At 46.1% G+C, this 16,629-nt stretch overlaps 1 protein-coding gene across 1 annotated transcript in view; it reads left to right on the top strand.

Annotated features, from left to right (window-relative positions):
• Positions 1-889: 889 nt before the first annotated feature.
• LOC114067323 (TGF-beta receptor type-2-like) overlaps positions 890-16,629 on the top strand; it is a 31,764-nt gene continuing 16,024 nt past the window's right edge. Inside the window, exon 1 of the mRNA XM_027902645.1 lies at positions 890-1,055. Coding sequence (XP_027758446.1) covers positions 1,004-1,055 — 52 coding nt within the window. The 5' untranslated portion in view covers positions 890-1,003. The remainder of the gene's footprint in view (positions 1,056-16,629) is intronic.

Here is a 16,629-nt window from a genome sequence, read left to right as displayed (position 1 = left end):
TTCTTCCTGATTTTAAAGAGGGCTCCCATGGATCATGAATAATCTGTGACATTGCTAACACAAGCCTTAGCCAGTTGTCTTAATAACAACATCTCTTTCTCTGCCACACTCAAATACATTGATCTGAAAGATTGGGGTAGATCATAGGGCAAGAGTCTGAGGATTTTACTCTTCCTTTTGCCACTGATTGATTGCGTTAACAACCAAGGCAAGACAGAATTCTGCTACATTTCACAGTTTCCCTTTTGTAAGTGGGATAATATTTCTTACAAGCTTTGTAGAGCAGTTTGGATCTTGGGGAAAAATGCTCCATGTTATTATTTTAGGCCCTGCTTCAGGAAAACATATATGCTTAAATCCTGCTGCTTTAATGGGTTGAAAGCACCTACTTTAGGCTAAGCTCATATTGATGTGGTCTTTCTGAAAAAGCTGCCCTAAAACTTCTAATTACCTTTATTAAAAATGTAGCCCATTGAAGCTTACTTAAAAGATAATTTCTAAAAGAGAGGGGAAAAGTAGCGAAGTAATTGCAGCTCAGCATACTGAAGCATTACCTTTCATGCTTTATTCAGATGAAAGAGTCATGCAGGAGTACCCATGCCTTTTTGATTAGATGCACACAGCAGATTTTAGGTCCCCTTCAAAGATCCTTGGGCCGTGTGGAGCCAGGAGCAACTCCGCACTGTCATCAGAAAAAAAAAAAAAATCAAACTCTTTTTCTCAGAGCCTGACTCTTTTGCCCAGCTCCCCCCCTCCCATATTTGTATATATTTCGAGAGGAGAGTCAGACTTAGTTTGTTCATAAACTGCAGTTCCTGGGCGGACCCCACGCACAGCTGGGCTTTAGCGGCTGGATCCGCCTTCCCGGCAGGGCTGGCTGGGAGCCTCACAAACTCGGGGCTCCGGGCTTGACAGCAGAATCGCAGGAGACTGGCTCCACCGAGGGAAGATGAATTGGTCAAAACCGTGAAACCGGGTTTCTTGTTGCTAGTGGGATCCAGAAATGGGTTACCGAAGGAGTCCGAGTCTGCTTCCCTTACTGCTGCTCTCCTTCTGTGAGTAGAAAAATGTTTCTGGCTAGGCAATGTTAAGCAACATACTCTGAGAAGTCGTTTATTTTTGCTTCCCCCAGCAAAACAGCTAATCTTCGATTTCTCCCCTGACAGCAATTAGCCAGAGGATTGGAAATAGCAGAGAGTTTAGTAGAATACTCTGCTGCAACTGCATCAGCTGTGTATTGCTCTTATGGCGAAGGGCGAGCGATCTCTTGGTGGAAAGTGCTGCGTGCTCGCTTGCAGCAGCTCGCAGATGTCAGTGTTTACAGTGCAAAAATATATATATAGGTCAGCATTACTTGTTGGAAGTTTTTATTTTATTGTGGGAGATTAAAAGCAACTGAAGTGCACTGCTGAACGACCTGGCTTCGACAGTGTCCAGATGTGGTGAAGTTTTCAGCTTAGAACTTTTATCAGCCCTGGTTTATGCGCGGAATTAATCGAACTATTAAAGAAGGGAAGAAGTGGGGAGAGGGGGAGGAGAAGTGTCTTTGCAACAACATCTGGTTATTCGGCAAACCTTTCCAGCACTTACGTAAAGATTTCTTTGTAATAAGTGCCCTGTTTCAGTTTTGATAGCACTTCTTCAATACCGGAGATAAAACCCTCCAGCAGCACTTGAAAATGTGCCCATCCGTGGTTTAACTTTTCTTGTTTATATCTTGATGATTGTTTCATAACAGGGAATGGATTTGTATATAAGTGAGTGTTATATACACATCTCCTAAGTATGTGTGTCTGTGTCTTTCTGTATATATAGAGCCTATGTATGTGTATACATGCATATATCCCTATATAGTGTATATTTATATGTTTGCATGGACACTGACACTTTTTTAAGTGAACTCTGACAAAGACAGACCCATTCCCCTTGCTATAGAAATTTCAGTGCAAGTAGAATTGCTTTTTTCTCAAAGCAATGAAGTAGGAGGATTACCACACCAGTATTTCTTCATCCAAATGAAATAACTGGGGGCAGGGATCTGTATCTGTATTCACTTTACATGGGTCCCCCTATCTACAAGAACAGGGAATAAAAGAATGATCAGTCAGTAATTTGTGTGTAGGCAAACACAACCCTGGGGGCAACTGTTGAAGCAGAGAGAACCAGATGGGGAGATTTAGGACACAAAATCTGGTTGATTTTTCAAAAAGTTATGGAGATATATAGCATTCATTATTGTAGATAATACCTTAAAGTATGGTTTGAAATGTAGGGTGCTATACTGATAACATCCTGCTAACTTAATTGCATTTGGAGCAGAAATTACTACAAGGTATTATTTAAAGCACAGTCCTGGGTTGTTTTTGGTAAGAAAGAAGACCACTAATTATCCTTCAGAAATACCTAATTTTGGAGTTATTTAACTTACGGTTTCCTTTTTCTGAAAGGCAAGGTTTTAATCTGAAAGAAACCAAACCAAAACATATCATGATTACTAAGTTCATCTAAAAGGTTATGTGAGTGATATGATGACAAAATTTGCCTCTGCATAGAGAAAAAAAAATAAGCCAAGGCTTGCGCTCTGTGATTCAGCTAATCAGTGATAGATGTTTTCGGAGACTACATCCACTTCCCTTGCATTTAGTGATAAGATTGACCCTGCAGTCATTCTGAGACAGTAAAGGTACCCTGGGAGCCCACTTTGCATTGACATTAAAAGAGAAGGGAAAAGCAAGTTCCCCAAATAGACAGAATATACACATTCAGCTGTTCTTCAAGCAACAAATCTTACCACTCATCCAGCCTCTCTTTTAAGAGTGACAGTGCTAGCCTGGTGACAGCAGCAAACTTGCTCCTCTTAGCACAGAGATTTAAGACTTGCCATAGAGAACTTGGCTCAGACTCCAGCTGAGCATCTTTAGGGATATTGCTGCTCTCCCTAAGAGTTTACACCAGGGCAGCAGAGACTCCAGTCTGTGCTTCATGATGCCTGTCTCTATGCCTTGAATCACCAACACAGTGAAGTAGCCATCACATAGCACCTCTGGACACTTTTGTCCATATACGATGGAATAAAGGGCTGTAGTCTGATGGACCTCTGTATTTCCCTAATTCTCCCTGGCCAGCCCCAGCAAAGCTTCGAGATATCCACCCTTAAAGTTCTCCCCAGTGGCAGTGGCTGCTGGAGGGCAGCATTACTGCATGACTTTCTCAGCAGAAGGGGCAGACAGGAGCTGTAGTTGCACTGCTGCTGACACAAACCCTCATGCAGGTGAGCAGACAATCTTTCCAAGGCAGGCCTGGACTTACCTGGCCTGGGACAAAACAAGGAGAGGACTTCCTCTTCTATGGAGCAGTGGAAAAACAAGATGTACACACTGGAAGCTGAAATGGGGTGCATTTGTGTTAGAGCATAACATAGTGAAGTTGTTCCAGCAAGTAATTACTCAGGCTGGGGACATGGTGGATTTTTGTTGCTCAAAGCCTTCAAGACTGCAAGACTATCTCTTTGCAACTATAACCCATACAGAAGCTACAGAGTTGAAATCAGGATTACTGTATTGTGCACATGGAAACGCTCTGGCCTTAAAGTTAAGAATTAGGAGTTTTCCTGCCCTGTTTTGTATCAGCACTGGGAAAGTCTCCCTTGTGCTCCATCTGTTAGGAACAGGGCTCACATCTGGCCAAGCAGGCATGGGACTGAACAGAGTCTCATCTCACAGAGAGGACAACAAAGCTCCACAACCCTCTGACCTGTGGAGGCAACCTCAAGAGTGTGAGCTGTGTCACTGGTGTGACAACAGCTCTCAGGGTGTGAAGAGCCCCAGCAGAGTGTCTTTGGACATCCAACCTCCAAAAGAGGAGATGAAACTCAAAATCTGGCAGGACACGTAGCAATTCCAGAGTGAGAAGTCTCTCTTCCACAGGGAGAGAGAGCTGTACCCCATGGGATCTGCTGAAGCTCCAAAGTAAGAGAAGGAAGATTTTTGAAATGAGGGGAGGTTGCAGGTCTGATACCCCAAGTCCAGATCTCCCAGTTTCTGGGGTTTGGGTCTGGTTCCCCATAACTCAGCTTCCTATTAAAATGCTGGTCCACTAAAATATCCTAACATTTTTGCTTAGTCTCCCAGGCTCCCTTTGTCATGGTCCCTCATTGAAGTTTGATGGCTCCACAGAGAGTGCATTTGAGGGTTATCTCCTGGTAGATGGTGGCTCTGTGAAGCCATATGCTCTTTCCTGCTTACACAAACTCTTCCCCCAGTGAGCCTCTTTAGCTAAATATATAGAGCATATATAATTCATAAATCAGGACAGGGAGCTCCAGGGCTGTCAGAAAAACATCTCTGGCTTTTGATCTGCCCAAGAAATCTCTGACCTATCCCAGGCTCCTTAGGCAGTTTGTTCAAGAAGTTGGCCTCCTATTTCTGAGGTCAGCAGAGCTAAAACCAGGGGTTGTAGTGCCACCAACACACTCCTTGTGCAGGGGATTGCACTCCAACACCAATATATGCACAATTCAGGAACATGGGGTCAAGCGTGAACTGGTGAGAGGACAGGAGAAGAAAGAGGACAAAGGAGGAGTCACCCTCCGTTTCAAAGGCAAATACATCCCTTTGCAGAAAGGGGCTTTGCAGGTCCAAGGCTGAGCCAGGGTAGCTGAGCAAACCTCTTCTCCCAGTCTATGCAGCGTGTGGGTGTGGGTGCTGCCTACTCCAGGACACAGGACTGCAGGGTTGGTAGTTACGATCCTTTTCAAGTAGCACCATGTTTTGCTTTAGTGTTGATTTAAGCCAGCCAAAACACCAAGGAAGAAATTATTCCCTCAAAACAAACCAAGAGGCTGCAAGGGCCCCACGCTGGCCGGGCATAAGTAGCTCGGCTGGGAGCAGGCAGAGCATCCCACTGCCTGAAGGAGAAACTTGTGTGTCCTACCATGAGGCTAAATAAGAACAAAGCTGGAACAAATTCCCCAGTTAGGAAATGAAAGGGGAAAACCCAAGAAAAACCCTGACAATGCAGAACTGGAGTCCTCTGCAGTGTTGCAAGTGGCAAGAGATTCAGCAAGGAAAGCAATGGATTATTTTGAGTTCAGCTTTACACTTCTCCAAATCCAATACTACTGTTTCAGTCTAGTGTAACTTAGATTAACTGAAGGTTTAGAGGACTGGCAGCGTACAGCTATGTCAGATTTATGAAAAGTGGCATTTCCTCTCCCCTTGCACCTCCAGCTTTTCTCAGGCTTGAGGCAGGCTGGTCATCATTAAAGCTGCTCAAATCTGTGTTTTGGTGGGGGCTTTGTGGAGGAAAGTCCTTTTTGAAATATAATTCCATAACCCCAAAAAACCTCCCAAATGAAAAAAACCACAAACCAACAGTAAAACTGATGTTTACTGGTATTTTACTGGTGTTATCGCTATTTAATAATGGTCACAAAGACATTTTTGTTTACTAATAGTAAATAAGTTCAGCCAGCTGCAATCATGATACTTGTTACTCCCATTAGAGATGAAGTTCTGGACAGTTGTACCCCACATATTCACTGAACATGCAGAAAGCAAGCACTGGCATTAAAAAGAGGTGACTGGGGGCTTTTTTCTGAGAAAATATTCAGCTCTACTGCCTGTACTGCACAGCTTTATATTGTTCCGTGTTTTGCTCTGTCGAGTTTGTTTCCTCAGGACATTGTTTTCCTCTCCCCTTAGTGATAACTCTTTGCAATAACATTTGCTTTCTGCCGAGTTCCACAGTGTTGCAGCTTGCCATAAACTAATGAACTCTCCCATAGATTGTCGTGTTTTCAAGGAAGTGCAACATCTGATCTTTTTATTAAAAAAAACAGTCCCACCAAGGAGACAAAATCAGCAGCTCCCACACACTTTGCTCTTTTCACATCCCATGTTTAGAGCTGTGTGCCAAGTGAAAGCCTCGCGCTGGAAGGGGCCTCCACGCAGAGGGGAGATAACACCACTGATGGCTGCCTGCCCTATCAAACCTGGGGATTACAGCTACATTATCTCCATGCTGGACCCCAACTGTGGGATAACATTTCCTTAGGGATCTTTAAGGGGAAGTGAAGGGATGGTTGAAAGCTGCCTTGGCCCTGCTTGCATGCACATCCCTGAATTCAGAGTCAACTGTTGTGATCCTGCCTCCGGAAAAGATCTGTAGTGTCCATCAGAGTCTTATTTCTTCTTCATCAGTTGGTTCATCTTTTTACTACAGTCCATGTAGGGTTGAAACTCTCCTGCCAGCTGCTGGTAACAGTTAAAATTTTAGGAGAAGTGGGAGAGCCTGCTTATCGTGCAATCCCCTCTTCAGCCCATGCTCCCACCAATTACACCGCTCCAGGACCTACCCTTTCATGGAGCTGTTCCACTGCAGTGTTTTCCTTCCAATTGATAAGCCAGGAACATGCCTGACAGACGACAGCTGATTTATACTACAGCAAATGCATCCTGGCGTGGGGGTAATTAATGTGTCCAGCTGTGCACTGCAGCCTGCCAGTCTGCACTGGATGGGGGGCTACTGCCCATGTGAACTCCAGCAGACCAAGGACATGCCTCAACCCAGTGCTACCCGTGACTACACAGGGTTATTTGGGTTGAAGATTAAACCTTCTTTTTTTTTTTTTTTTTTTTTTTTTTTTTTGAGTGCCTTTTCAGTACTTGCACTGTGTGATTAGAAGCTGTCGTGGGGACTTGATGTGCAGTTCCAGCGGTGGCAGCTGGTAAGTGTCACTTCTTGAAGCCCTGTGCTCCAGTTCCACCCCTGCCACTCTCAAAGTAGGCAACAACTCTCACAGTGGTTGAAGCAACATCATACTGGACACACTCTGCCTGTGGGAAGATCTCTCACCTTGCCACACTGTGGATGGAGATGTTTCCTTTAGCTCTATGTCATTTACTCTCCACTGGACCCCAAACTCCAGTAGATGTCCAAAGAATATTGTGCTCAGCAGCTTCCACCCTGGCTCCAGAACCAGTTCTGATGAGGCCTGAAGGTTTCTGAAAGAAATGCCAGCCTGCCTTCGCTCAATCTGCAAAGAGCTTTTGTCTTGCCCTTGCAGTATATGATGGCAAGTCCTCTGGCCATGTCTGGGAGCTGGAGAGTCCAGGACCATCACACACACCCTAATGCATGCCCTGCACACAAAGCAGTACAGACAAGTTTGTACCAGCAATAGGAACTAGCACAACCATGACAGCCAGCAAACAGGGCTGGTTTATTACCAGTCCAGGCAGGGCTGAGCCCTGAAAAACCCACTGAGAGCTGAGACACCGACTGATATCACCCCAATATCCGAGTCTCTCCTAATCTTTTCAGTTCCTCCAACACCCCTGTGAAGATGGGAACAACACTTATATCTTTGCATCTGGGAGGCCCAGCGACATCTGCTGAAGTTCTTGGCTACTAAGAGTGGTCTTTTCCTTAGATCAACAAGGCAAAACCCTGGGATTTTGTCATTGATCCCTTCTCACTTCAGTCGTCCCAAACCAGAACGCTTGGCTGTGTCCTGCATTGCCATAGTGCACCATGCACCCTATCAGAAAGATGCTATTGCCAGTGTGAATTCATGCTGTGTCCAGCACTGAAAATCCAGAGAAGAATTTCTCTCCTTCTCCTGCAAAATTGGTAGCTCAGCCCCCTTCCTGGAAACAGTTCTTGGGAGTGCCATGACTGCAAGTGCTTCTGGTGTCTTCACAATTAACACTGTATAGATATTTCTTTAGAAAGATCCATTTCTGTTTTCAGGAGGATTGTTTAATAAAATGCTGTCTATGGAGAATGAATGCCTGTGTCCCCAGCGAGTGTTTGACAGAGCAGGTTGCCAGTCAATGCAGCTGGGACACGATGAGGAACATCTGTTTGATGTTGCTTGATAAAACTTCCTGCCTGGGAGACTCTAAACTTCAGCATCCAGCATGGAAGAAATTGAATCAGCTGCTGTCTTGCTGTGTACGGCATTTTTTCCATGCTAGATCTGTCCCAAAATTAGCCCCAACCAGTCCATGATAGCAAACAAGACCCTTCTTCTTACAATGGGAAGTGACACACAGAGCTTTAAGCTCGAGAAGTTGAATGAATCATCCTTCTTCAAATAGACCCAGGGTACAAGCATCCACAGAAATAAGACCAATGGATCCCCTGGGAGCTCAGTTCCTGCCATGTCTTTAATATGTCAGAAGGCACTTGATGGAAGAAAATGGTCGCAGATGTTCCCACCAGAGGCAGAGGCCGTTTGTTTGGGGGTGCAATCTCAGCACACACTTACTGTGGGTTTGTGTCTTTGCCCTGCATTCACCTGCTGTAAAACAGTGTCACAAGCCTCTGGGCTTTCCTTTCACCCTTGCCAGGACTATCAGCTCTGCAACAGGCCATAACTTGGGAGGCAGTTCTGAGGCACAAGTGCTGCTCAGCAGTATTCAGATTCACCATGTTTCAGGAGGTGTCCAGAGGCAGGATGCTGAGTTGAAAAGGCAGTGCACTACTGCAAAATTATGAGATCTCAGAGCAGAAGATGGTGAATAGAGAACATCCCCCCTCTTCATCATTTCCTCCATGTTGGAGGAGCAGCTTTGCCCCCTGCACCTCATCCCCTCCAGCTCTCAAGTCTCTCTGGAGCTGTGCTGCAGCTCTGCCCAGTGGCTGAGACTTGTGGGAACCTTCTCCTTCTCCTGCAAGTGGGATCTCTTGAGATGCATCACAAAGAAAGAAAGCTCCTGTTACTCTCACATGCAGAGAAAAAGCACTTTAGGTTCTGTCAACAGGACTCTTTGTTCCATTCCTGAAAAAAATTCCTTTCCAAACCCCTGCTCCATCTGCCCTCCTGCCATAGCTCCCTTCTGCTTCAGAAAGTGGAAAATGTTCAAGTTGAATTCAACCCTATTGGGCAGTGCTTTTTGGTAGGTTACAACACAAGCTCTCTAAAAGATATTTTAAATAGATCAAGAAAGGCATGAAAGAGAAGAACACACCATCCATTTACACGCTAAATGTGGGACACTTCTGAGAAGGGAAAAAGATTTTTGTGTCTGTAATCCAAGCTAGCCTCAAGTTCAAGTTCCCTCTGACAGCATAAATTATTTAATTACTGTTAGATCCGGTCTAAATGAGGGTAAAACTCAACTCTGCATAATAATTTTAGCAGACATAAAGAACTGGCAGTGCTGGTAAAAGCTGATGACAGCACATGGATGGAAAATTAACAGAGCATCTCTGCCCCGATAGCTGTCGCGGAGTCCCTTGCAAGCCCCACTTGATCTGATTCCTTGGGAATCAAAGTAATATAAATGCAAAAAGTACAAACTAGTCAATCACAAAAAGTCCAACCCAGACATGAAGAGCAGCTCCAGTCTAACGTCTCTTTATGGGCTCATCAAAGACCTTCTAGCAGATGGCAAACCAAACATGTGCCAGGAATTTCAAACACTCCTCAGGAAGTTCATCTAAATCATCAGTAAACCATTTGCACTTAAAACAGAGCGAACTCCATTGCCCAAATGTGACCCAGATAATGTTTCTGATGTGTTTACCTATTTGGATGATATCTTTAAATTTCAATTCCATCTATTCACAGAGATCCAGGATTCCTGCAGAGCCTGAAAAATGTACACAAAACTGAATTCCAGAGCATAATATGATGATAATAGTAAAAAACCCCTGACTGCCATGCAATAGTTTTACTTGAACTTGTTGTTTAAACAGAGCAATGTCTGCTACCAACTTGCAGCTCATGTGCTTTTTCTCCTTGGTCATTGCTGCAGCTTTTTAATTGTAAAAAGGGATACTCTTCTTTGCAAGATCTTCCTGAGAATGAGCTGCAGAAACTGCAGTTAAATGGAATATAAGATAGACTACTGGTACCTCTGCAGAAACAAGAGCAACAAAAATGATGGCCACAGCAGTGTGGAGTTGGTTGACTCTTACCTTCTGCCATTCACCTCCCAGTCCTGAAAGTGCTTGAAATACTCAGCAGTTTCTGCAGTGACTTGTGACAAGATGAGCTCAAACCAGCTGCATGTGGCCAGGCTGTGACTCCTTCTCCCAAGCAGTGTGGGAGGTGGGAAAAGGGACTTATTTTTAAGAGAAAAATTTAGTCAAAACCGGATCACTGCAAAGTACTCTTCAAAGGGCTGAAATCTCAGAGCCTTCTGAAAACATGGCATGCAAACCTGCCATATCAGAAGGCACTTTCCACAGGGGATGTGGCAGCATAGCCCTCTGCAGACCCCACTGGCAGCCCATGCACACCATGCCATGACATATGCTAATGCATTGCTTCACCCTGCAAAGTCCCAGAAAAACAGAGGTGCCGGCAGAGCTGCTAAAACTACTTGTGAACTGCTGAAACTCAGCATTTCCCCACCTCCTCAGACCCTGGATAAATTGCTTTCCATTTGACAAGGAGGAATGGCATGTTCCCATCACGTGCTGTCTGGGCTCGTGGGAGTTGCCGAGGCCATGGGGCTGTGAAGTGATCCTGGTGCAGGTGACCACACAGGACTGCCTGAATACATGGGCTGACCCCTGGTTGTGGGTTTTTTTTCTTCTCAGACCCAAACCTGTTCAGGCTTCGCTGCTGGCTTGGCTTGCTCTCTCAAGGCTTTTCCAATACAACGCATGGGTAGAAAGGACAGCAAAAGACAGGAAAAATAAAGGAATGGGGTCATATTTGCAATGAGGGGGACTTGTTGCCAGCTGAGGTCTTGAGCTGCACCTTCAGACACAGGATGGCCATGAAATTTGGTTTGTGTCATAGCTCCTCACATCTGACTTTCGTAGCCCAGTCTTTAACCAGCCGCTGCCGAACGCCTGATGGGATAAGTACAGTTATTACTGGGCAAACTCACAACTGGTTTTGTCCTCCAGGGAGGTTTGCACCTGGTGTGGTAATGGCTCTGGAGGTACCAGCCATAATTACACAGTGACCCACAGCAGCCAGCACACACTTGGCACTGAGGGAGTGAAAAGCCCACTGTTAAGCTGCTGTCCTGTGCAGTGTGAGGGACTCCTGTGCTTTCTGTCCTGTGCTAATCTTCAACCCCTCCTTGAGCCACCTTTTCAAGGCAGGATGCAGAGCATCCCTGCTCATCTCCCAAAGAAGTAAACTAGCCTCCAGAACAGTGGACAACCCCCTAGCTTGTGGGTTACCTGTTTGCTATGGGACAACTTTGCTCATCAAGACAGTCAGCACAAGGCTGACACCCACATGGAGCTGTGAACTTGCACTTTCAGGGCTGTCCCATCCTGCCCTTTCACAACCCTCATCTGACCCTGGATCGTGGCTTGGTGCCACTTTTATGTTCAAGTTGCAGCCCAGCAAGAGTCAAATGATGTTCCATGATCCGTCAGCCCAGCCAGGTCTGATACAGCAATTCACGCTAAGGACTTAGCTTCTCACCCAGGAGAAGCAGGTGCTTGGCTGCCATCATGGCTAGGCTTCGCGAACGAAGATTTGAGAGGGGCTCTACCCACGCTTGCTACAAGCACGCTGATGGCTAAAAAGGCCAATGCGAGATAGACAAGTCCGGTTGCAGAACGTACAGCAGAAAGACTCCCCAGGTGATATCGACAAGACACAATTCTTTCTGCGTTGTCTTTTCTCCTCGAGAGTGATCCTGCGTGTGTTCTCAAAAGCAGCAGCAGCATTATAGATGGTGTCATAGGGGCTTACTGAAAAATAATGCAAATAACACACAACCAGGTAACCCCCAGTCACCAACTTTATACTGATGTTTCACTGAAGTGCACTGGCAAAATAGATCCAGAAATACACAAAATTTTCAAACACTGATGAATGTTTCAGACACTGAGGAACAACAAATGAAATAGTGCAAGACCACTACTGTTTTATCCTTTCCACATTCTTCCATCCTCAGGTCAATGTTTCTGGGTGCAAAGTGGTGTTAATGGGGAGGATGTTGCTCATAACACCAGAAAGAAAGGGCTCCTGGGAGAGCTTGAGTTCAGAGTCTAATGGGGTATGATTTTTGCATCACCTGATACTTCCAAAGCTCAGCAAGGGAGAACATCTTCCTTGTCATGTTGGGCTGGGCCCTGCTGGGCTTCAGGACCTCAGGACTTGCCTTGTTTTTCAAGTTTTAATGCCAGACTTTCTTTGGTGAATAGTTTTCCCATTTGAAGGAGTTACCCAGCTAAAAGACAAGCAATAGGCAATTGCAACACATTTCAAGGGGCAGCAGAAATCCACAAAGCTGCTTTAAAAATGTTTATGTAAAATAAGCTTCATCTTAATAATTTTTGCTTGTAAGACAGTGTCGTGTTCTATGTGCAATTTTTCCATAACTCTTTTGTAATGCGTTGCATGAGAGCTTGGATGCAAAGCAGCCATGAGGAGATGGGGAAGATCCTCCAGGAATTGCTTTGCATGTGGAAATGGATTTCAGTTCAGCCACTTCAGAGCAATTTTTTGTTTACTTTCCACTGACATGAAATCAGCCACGATTGCATCGCATGCGGGATTGGTTAGCCAGTTACATAATGCTTAATAAATCCAAGAGAAATAATATAAAACACATCACCCAGTCTGGGAAGTGGAACAGTATCTCAGTCAGTGTCACTAACCCGCCCGGGCCTGGCATCACCGAACCATCTGAACCGGTGCTGGGGTGGGGGTGCAGGGTTGTGCTGTTGCATGATAGATGTGATCAGGAAAAACGCTTGTGGCGTGTGTAGGAGCCTTGAAGACAGACAGATTGCGTGGGCAGACTGTGTGTAATGGTGAGGGTCTATCAAAAGCAGAGGTCACAGTCCCGCAGGGCAAGGCAGGCACGTGCTCTCCCAGCTCCGGCTATATCTGCCGCTCGTGTAAGGTATCACCTCACCCTAATAATTTTCCTCTGAATACTTCATAAAATCATAACGGCCCTGTAAACAGAGAGAGCAAGATTAGGTGATTAATTATTTACCACATATTATTTCTGCAGTGGCATGAAGAGAACACTTCACTGGTGGTCCCCAGGGAGTGAGAGGGAAGGGAGATGACCCAGGACAGGATTGCCAGGCTAAACACAAAAATATGGCGCCCACTTGCACCTGAAAACTGGGGTGTGCAGGAACACTGCAAGTACCTCAGGCTCTGCAGTGCCAGCACCCTGGCTCTCCCAGGAAAGCTGTCCAGCCCATGAGAGTATCTCTCCAGGCACACTCCACTGCTCTGCACAGAGCAGCTCTTGGCCTCCTTTCCCACATTTCCCTGCCTTCTTTGCTCCCCTGCTTTGCCTCCAGTCCCAGAGGAGACCTGCTGATGTCTTCACCCACGCTGTGGCTAACTTCCAGCAGAGGAAAAGCTAGGGATGAAGGGGTTAATTACTACAGGCACAGCGCAAGCCAAGCCTGTAAGTGACTCCCTATTGCTATTTCAAAAAAAGGCTGCCTGGAAAGGGAAAGGAAAAAAAAAAAAAAAAAGAAAGAGAGGTTTACTTTACAACCATCATTATTTCATCTGCAGAGTTTATACAATGGAAAATAAAAGCCAGGGTACGCGAAGTCAAATAATTTCTGTTTCATTAATGGTATGGAAATCGTTTTGTTTTTATAGGGGAAAAACAAACGTGAACTTGATGTGTGTGTGTGTGTGTGTGTGTGTGTGTGCGCGTGCATGCAGCTCCCTTCATCGCAAAGGGCAGAGCAGTGAAATCCAGAAATAAAAAATGACTCAGAGGCCGTAGGATCTATGAGTCAGTTGAGCTGTTGTTGTTTTTAAACACAAGCGAGAGCACAGCATGGCAAATAATTGCCCCTGCAGCCCCCCCACCGCAGGTGTCCAGCCCAGCCATGGGAGCAGAGTGCTGCTCCCTGCCAGCCCCTAGCTGGACACCAGCCAGACCCAGGCTCAGCACCCCCAGAGCCCAGGGATCCAGGCAAGGGACCAAAGGGATGGAGCAGGGGCTGTCCCCTAAGGAGCAGCTTTGGGGGTCAGAAAGTGAAATCTGGGAAGGAAACTTGAGATCTTGTCAAGTGGATGGAGTAGACAAGTGGTTCCGAGGGTGGATGGAGGAGCCCTGTTGTTGCCCGCAGGCGCAGACATCAAGTGACCAAAATCAAAGGGAAACTGCTCTGACCAAATTCTCCCTGCCAAGTGCCAGGAATCACCTCGCTGGCCCCTGGCACTCCAGCTTGCCTGGATGCTGCCAGCTTTGTTGAGGTGCAGCCCTGGGATACATCTGTATGAAATGTCCCAGCCCCCCAAAAGCAGAGTCATTGTGCTGATGCAGAGAAAACTTGTGAAAGGGACCCAAGAAGTGTCAGAGATTACCAAAGCAGAAGGATGGACAGTAATCTGCAGAGCTCATCTCTCCCCAGGGTGAAGTTAGATCATGACGTAATTTAGGCATCTGAAGGAGATTGGAGGAGCCTGCTTGGTACGATCCATACCCAATTTACTTTGTAATGGGACTAAGCAGTATTTGCTAAACACTTAATTTAAAGGGATATTTTCACAAAGGAAAAATAAGTGGTGGAATAAGTCAGTTACCAGCCTGTTTGAAGAAGGTCCAAGCAAACCAGAAATGTATACTGCATGTCTTCCTGGCACTGTGAAGCACTGATGTCTAATGCAATCAAAATCAGTCCTTTTTTATTCACCAGGAAACATTTCTGGCACATTCCTTGCTCCATACTGTACTCTGCCAAGTACAGTATTTATAATGCAGGGAGATGTGGGACCACATACCTGAGGGCAGAGCCTGGTCCTCTTACCCAAAGGCAGCCTGTGCACTGCTGGGTTTCCTGGCAGAGCCAGTGGCTCATGCCTTGCAGAGGCAAAAAATAGGATTATAAGTTTTTTTCAGCTCCATTTGGTCTGCTCTATATCTCCTATGAAGATAAAGTGTAAAACACATGGCTGGAGAAGAGCAGCCCAATACTAAAAACGCCTTTGATTCAGCAGCGGAAAGTAGCACCAGACCCCACCACTGGAGAACAGAAGTGTGCTGGAGGAAGCCAAGCTGCTTCCGAAATAAAAGTACAGCATTTTGAGGTCTGGTTCTGGGGAGATTCTGCAGCACAGCAGGATGCCACAACAAGACCAGGCGCTTTCCAACAGCTCAAGCTGGACCTGAGCGCAAGAAATCTGGGACCTCTGATAAACAGGTCATGCCTGGCAACTGCAAAGGGAACTTCTAACCCTGTATAGGATCTCCTGGCAATAAGGACATAGGAATTATCCTGATGTGCAACCGTGGCACTGAGTGTTTCTTCGTGGAGGGGCAGCTCAGGAGCAACCTGCTGATGGAGAACACCAAGGACCTGGTGCTCTCACATGGGTCAGCAAGAGAGCAGAGCTCATCAGCTCTCTTGGTTTAGTCTGAAAAACAAAGCACTGCATTTATAAAAGGGAAGGAATTTGTTTGTTCTCATAATAATTTTATGAGAGGCTCTGTTATTGCGTAGTTGTGTCACTACCCATGGATGAAAGCCCAAGGTAAAGCCTAATCCTAAACTTGGCAGCAGACAAAGGACTCACTGCTGAACCCAGGCTCACTGAGGTGGGAAAGCAGGTCCCACTGCAGGCTGGATTTCCATCAAGACACCTACTTGGGTGTTTCCAAGAGCAACATATCTGCAGGGTCGATGTAGAAGTGCTCCCCAGTCCTGCACTTTCGTGTGCTGCTGGTTAGAGAAAGCTGCAGATCACTTCAACTAATCTCCATGGCCTTAGTCTGTCCAAGTGCAAAGCCTAGGGATTACACCTTGACCTGCATGGAAAAGATGATGCAGAGAGCTCCCAGAGCCACCACAGTAACAGCAAGCTGGGCAGCCCTCTGTGAATGCTGAGTTAGTGTCAGCCCCATTCCGGGGTACTTGGAGATACACACAAAAGAAGGCCTAGGTAGAGTGTTTATGACCTGAAAATTATCAGTTTTAATTTGTCATTGAGAAATACAAGCAGTAATTATAATGGTAATTATCATGGCAAGACAGAGCATAATCTGAAGGTTGCACAGTGGAAGTCCTGGGTGGCAGAGGTCTTGGTCCTCTTCCACCCTGGGAAGGGGAAAGCTGGGAATCTCACACCAAGCACCTTTCCTTAAGCCTCTGTGGTGTTTAGGTGTTCTGAAAAAGCATGTCAGGGAGAATACGTGAGAACTGAAAGCGTTCATTGCCTGCCCACGCCATTGCTTGTGCTACACAGCACTTTCTCCTCTGCTATAACAAATGCACTGTGCTTGCACCTCCATGCACCCCAGGCTTGCTCCTTAGTGATCTTCCCTCCATGGGGACCTTAGCGTGCAGAAAGCTGGAGCCAGATCTGGGTGGTGGATGACCTACCTGCTCCCTGGGAATGCACTGGTAGAGAGGGGCTAACAAAAGCCTCCTGCTGTATTCTTACAGCTGCAGTAAGAGCAGCTGAGCCCCTGGAACACAAGCAAAGAGCTCATCTGTTGGGGGCTGACTACTTCTGTGGCTGCAGCATGGGATTGGTATGAAATTCCCTTGGAGAGCTGTTTTCAATGATCCTTTTATGGGGGAAGAGGATGGGTTATTGACTACAGCAGTGGTGCTTCAATGGGCTTTGCAGGTGGCCAAGCAGAGAGTGTGGATGCTGTGTGGGCAATGAGAGAAGGGAGGGCTTCCCCGACAGGCATGAAAAAATATCTGGGGTCC

Source organism: Empidonax traillii, unplaced genomic scaffold, assembly GCF_003031625.1.
Source record: "Empidonax traillii isolate 1590-97213 ecotype Southwest subspecies unplaced genomic scaffold, ASM303162v1 scaffold900:size397343, whole genome shotgun sequence".
NCBI lineage: Eukaryota > Metazoa > Chordata > Aves > Passeriformes > Tyrannidae > Empidonax > Empidonax traillii.
This window is presented reverse-complemented; position numbering and strand designations above follow the sequence as displayed.